A 5617-nucleotide genomic window follows, 5' to 3' on the forward strand; every position below is an offset into this window, starting at 1 on the left:
ATTGGTGTTTTAAATATTCTAAATCTAGAAACCAATATACCAAAAGCGTTTTCCACAATGCGTCTTGCTCTACAAACACGATAGTTATAAATCTTTTTATCTTTTGAAGTAAGATCTGACTGACGGAATAGTTTCATAATGTTCGTTCTCAAAGCAAAAGCATCATCAGCAATAAATATGTATGGCAGTATTTCAGAACTATTTTTGATTGGTTCGTCTGATGAAATATTCAATTCGTTTTTTTGTAGCTTGTCATAGAATTATGTTGTTTGAAGTACACCTCCATCTGATTTCCTGCCATTAACTCCCAAGTCACACATGATAAATTGGTAGTTTGCATTTATTATTGCAAGTAGCACCACACTATGACGACATTTATAATTACAGTAATAAGACCCGATTTCACTAGGAGGAATAATGTCTATGTGTTTACCATCAATCGCGCCTAGGCAATGTGGAAAGTTCCAACGTTGTTCAAATTCCTTTGCTGTCTTTTTCCAATCTTCTTCTGTTTGTGGAAACTGAAGAAATAGAAAAAAAACATAATTATATATATATACGAGGTCTGTTCAAAAAGTACCCGGAATTTTCGTTTTTTCAAAAAAATATTTATTTATTCGTCTACATTAATGTGGTCCCCTTCAAAGTAGTCCCCCCCAGATATAATACACTTATGCCAGCGTTTTTTCCAATTTTCGAAGCACCCTTGATATTCACTTTTTGATATGTCCTTGAGCACTCTCAGCGATTCGGCCTTTATTTCTTCAATCGAGGAAAACCGCCGTCCTTTCATGGGTCTCTTCAACTTTGGGAATAGGAAAAAGTCACACGGAGCCATATCTGGTGAATATGGAGGTTGGGGCATGACTACGGTATTGTTTTTGGCCAAAAAATTACGAACAAGCAACGACGAGTGAGCAGGTGCGTTATCGTGGTGCAACAGCCATGAATTGTTTTTCCATAAATCGGAGCGTTTTTTTCGGATTGCTTCACGCAAACGTCGCATCACTTCAAGGTAATACTCCTTATTAACCGTACGACCTTGTGGTAAGAACTCTTGATGCACTATGCCGTTATAATCAAAGAAAACAGTAAGCAAAACCTTGACATTCGATCGAACTTGACGTGCTTTTTTCGGTCTTGGCTCACCTGGGCTCTTCCATTGGGACGATTGGGCTTTGGTTTCGACATCATAACCGTACCCCCATGTTTCATCACCAGTTATGACCCTTTCAAGCAAACTTGGATCGTTGTTGACGTCATTTAACAGCTCTTGAGCGATGTTCATGCGATTGCTTTTTTGGTCAAAATTTAGCAGTTTTGGAATGAATTTTGCTGCCACTCGTTTCATGCCCAAAACATTTGAAAAAATGTTATGACATGAGCCAATTGATATGCCAACTTCATCAGCAACTTCTCTAATTGTGATTCGGCGATCATTCATAACCATTTTTTCCACTTCTTTCACATTTTCATCGTTTGTTGACGTGCTGGGTCGACCGGAGCGTTCGTCATCTTCAACGTCTTCGCGGCCATCTTGGAAACGCTTATACCACTCGTAAACACTTGTTTTTTTCATAGCAGACTCACCATAGGCTTTTTGTAACATTTCACACACTTTGTTACACTTTATTTCATTTTTTACGCAAAATTTAATACAAATTCTTTGACTTTTCAATTCTTCCATTGTAAAAATCGCCGAGCTCAGAAAAACACGTCGAACCTTAGCGACTACCACAGACAAAGTAAACAGTGAATATAGCTGAAAATTTCATCATACTTTAGGGGCATGTATACCAACACAATAAAAAAAAAATTTTGACAATCAGACACTCCAGACCCGCGAAATTTAAAAATTCCGGGTACTTTTTGAACACACGTAGTATATATATATTTATATATATATATTTAGGAAATAGAAAGTGATTGCTTTATTGATGATGGGGATGAAGAATTATCTGTGAGAGCTTCTTCCAATCCAAGTCGTTCTTCTGAACCTAGCGGCAGCTCAAGACCTCCCAAACGGAAGCGGCGAAGCACAACAGAAGATCTGCAAAATGAGGTCTTGATGTCAATAAATAAACGCCTAAACAATTCTACTGAGGACTATGAAGAATATGGAAAATATATAGCAGCGACACTTCGACGTATGCCAAAAACGCAAACGCCGATGATAAAAAATATCATTGATCAAGCTATTTTTAAAGCCGAAATGGGTGAATTGAATCGTGGAGTAGTTCGAAGATTCATGAACGATACTAATCCAGATGAAGATTACATTTCATATCTATCAGCAGCAGAATATTTAGAACATATGATGAATGTTAATAAAGAATATAAAGAAAATGAAAAAAGTCTTTTAGTTGATTTAATTTTTATGATTAGTGTAATATTAAATCTTTAAATGTTTCATTTCATTTCTTTTTATTTTAGAAGTAGGCTTTGTGTCCATATGTATATCATAATATTGAATCCAACTTTAATTGCTAATTATTAACAAACCTGACACATTAAAATAATCATACTATTTATTGATTACGGCTTGTTTAAGAATAAATAAATAAATACATTAATATACTTTCATACTGACTTTTATACTTACTTAGAAATAATTTTTCTCCAGTACTTTAGATATAGCTTCACACGTCTCAGGAATAATTACACCCAATGCCTGAGGCGATATTATTGTTGTGAACCTTAAATCCTCATAACTCCTTCCAGTTGCGAGAAATCTTAATGTTGCCGTCAACCTTTCGTGTGGCGAAATAGCTTTACGCATAATAGTATCTTGTCTTCTAATTAGAGGTGAAACCATCTTTAGCAATTTTAAATAAGTTTCTTTGTCCATGCGAAGATAATTGTGCCAATCCCTTGGTGCTACTTTGAATTCATTTATGAGATTTATATGCGAGAACAGTTCTATTTTTCTTAGCCATTCCTTGCACCAAATAGATCTCCTTTTAGTTATTTTCCATTTTTTTCGTGGCAAATACAAATGACATAGCCATAAAATCGTCATCCATTTCTGCACTAATTTTAGATAAAAAAAAATATCACCTACAGTAATAGACTAATCACAAATAATTCAGTAAAAAATAATACCAATTATCACAAAGATATATTTTTAGGTTAAGTTTTGACATTTATTATTTGACATTTGTGATATGCTTGCGCAAGTACATAAACATAAACATGCATACAGTTACGTCTGGGGCCGGCTTTAGGAATGCTTGACTCATTTTGAACGTATATAAACATACAAATGGATTTCTATAATATATATTTCTGCACGTTGCAATATGCCCGACGTGAGCTGGTACTTCCCTCAATTTTTTTAATTTTTCTATGTGTTCTATCACATAGAATTTAACAAAATTTTGCTCAACAAAGGAAAAATATATGAACTTTCGAATGATGCTAATTAAAAATTAGTCCAAACAATTGCACTGGCCGAGAATGCAGAACAAAAAATTATTTTAACTTTTTTATGTACTTGTAAATAATTATTAAACTTCATTTGTTATAAATAATATAGTACAGTGCACTGTGAACACAACGATGAATTTTTTTTTTCGATATCTTGCACCGTTTCGGCTAAAAGTGAGTTTGAAAAGAGGGGCCACTTTCACATGTTTTTAATGATATCTCGGCCAAATGATAAGCTACGGATTTGAAATTTGGTATTTCGAATTTTCTCGAAAAAAGCTATAAAATGACATTAAAATTATTTAAATACCAGGGTGGGGCCAATTCTGTATGGAAACACGATCAGACCCTTTACTTATTACTTTTTTAAATATATTTTCTGACACCTAATTTTACTGAATTACCATATTAAAGTATTAATCAAACGCTGTGCTGAACTTTTGGTTTTGAGCATATTGTTCAAAACGCCGTAAAGTTTTAATATTGCATCTGATTATCTTACATGTTTCTGTTAGGATTTTGCTTTAGCGAAGGAGGTATTTATAAAGAAAACTATCAACTTTCACAAAGATATATTTCAGACAAACAACAATTATATTTAATATATGATTAATGCGTTCAAATGTATGCCACTGAGGTTAGGTAGAGAATGCCGATTTTCACATCATCCTAGAGGCTCCCGTTCGAGCCGGAAATATTGCCCATAGAGCTCATATATAGAGCGGAATCCTGAAGGGTTGTAGTTCACGTATTCCATAGAGTGACGGTAGAGTCCGTCATAGAGTCCGGTTCCATAGAGTCCGGTACAGCAAAGTGTTGAATATAAGGGTGCTGACACACAACACCATAGAGGGATGATGAGTCCATAGAGCATAGATAAGTGAATAATTAAATATAAGGGTGCTGGCGAACAACATTCCTCCCTCCTTTAGGAGATTATAGTTCTTACCAAATTCAGACATTTATAACAAAACATGAACTATAATCTATATGAAATATTTACATGACATGGCAAACATTAAGATTTATATAAAAATTGGAAAAACATTATCATTTAAATTTAGAAATTTAATGTTACTTTTTGTTAAAAGTATTACAGTTGAAATTTAGAAATTAGAAAAACATAACAATAAAATAAAATTACAAATTGGAAAAGTATTACAATTAAATAGTAGAAACTGTAAACATATTTAACATTAAAATTTGGTTTAAATTAGTTATTAAAATACATAAAGTTAAAGTTATAATTGAATAATAACAAACATAATAGTATTGGTTGAAAATTAGAAATTAGGAAAACATTATAATAAAATAAAATTACAAATTGGAAAAGTATTACAATTAAATAGTAGAAACTGAAAACACATTTAACATTAGAATTTAGTTTAAATTAGTTATTAAAATACATAAAGTTGAAGTTATAATTTAGTAATAACAAACATAATAGTATTGGAAAAAAATTTAAATAGTATCAATGAATTTTTTAATTCTATTGACATGAACTTTCACCTGCCTCCGCCCGCACAACAAAGTGTAATTCACGTCTGAATTTTTTGTTAAAATAGTATAAGGTCCTGTCCAAGGCATTTGTAACTTTTTAGACTTTCCTTTTTGGATTGTCTCATTTTTTAACAGAACCTGATCACCAATATTAAATTCAGTCATAGTTGTATTTTTGTCATAATATAATTTGGATTTATTTTTACTTTCAATTAAAATTTCTCGTGCAACTTTATTTGCATTTTGAATTCTATTTTTAATTTCACTAGCATAATCATCAGGTAATTCAGGGTTATATCCAAATACTAGCCGGAAAGGGCTATAACCAGTAGAAGAATGTGGTGTAGTATTCTATGTGAATGTAGAGTATGGTAACCATAAATCCCAATCAGACTGATCTGGTTTTATAAAATTTCGAATGTACTCTACCAGAGTCCTGTGAGATCTCTCGAGAGCTCCGTTAGACTGAGGGTGATATGCAGTCGTTTGAATTTTTTTTATTTTTAAAATTTTGCAAACCTGTTTGAATAACGCACTTAAAAAATTAGTACCCTGGTCTGTAAGTATTTTTGAAGGCACTCCGTAGTTACAAACAATGTTTTCTACAAAAGCTCGTGCTACGCTTTCAGAGTCCTGGAATTTGAGAGGGATTGCTCGACTAAATTTAGTTAGTAGGTCTTGGAATGTTAAA

The 5617-nt window shown here is 32.8% G+C and overlaps 1 protein-coding gene across 1 annotated transcript; it reads right to left on the reverse strand.

Annotated features, from left to right (window-relative positions):
• Positions 1–260: 260 nt before the first annotated feature.
• Positions 261–2848, reverse strand: LOC113390281. Its single transcript, XM_026626855.1, has 2 exons — positions 2627–2848; positions 261–521 (listed from the first exon to the last, which is right to left on the reverse strand). Exons 1-2 carry the CDS (start codon positions 2846–2848, stop codon positions 261–263), a joined length of 483 nt encoding a protein of 160 aa, XP_026482640.1.
• Between the last annotated feature and the right edge of the window lie 2769 nt (positions 2849–5617).

The sequence above is a fragment of the Ctenocephalides felis genome, unplaced genomic scaffold (genome assembly GCF_003426905.1).
Source record: "Ctenocephalides felis isolate EL2017-DRISC unplaced genomic scaffold, ASM342690v1 CF-g0.4_SCAFFOLD_00845, whole genome shotgun sequence".
NCBI lineage: Eukaryota > Metazoa > Arthropoda > Insecta > Siphonaptera > Pulicidae > Ctenocephalides > Ctenocephalides felis.

Bases quoted from the DNA above. Each gene is read 5' to 3' on its own strand.
- LOC113390281 (XM_026626855.1), bottom strand. From the start codon at position 2,848: ATGGACAAAGAAACTTATTTAAAATTGCTAAAGATGGTTTCACCTCTA. The intron at 522-2,626 runs GTACTGGAGAAA...CTATTTCTTCAG, and splicing joins CGTGTGAAGCTATATCTAAA to TTTCCACAAACAGAAGAAGA.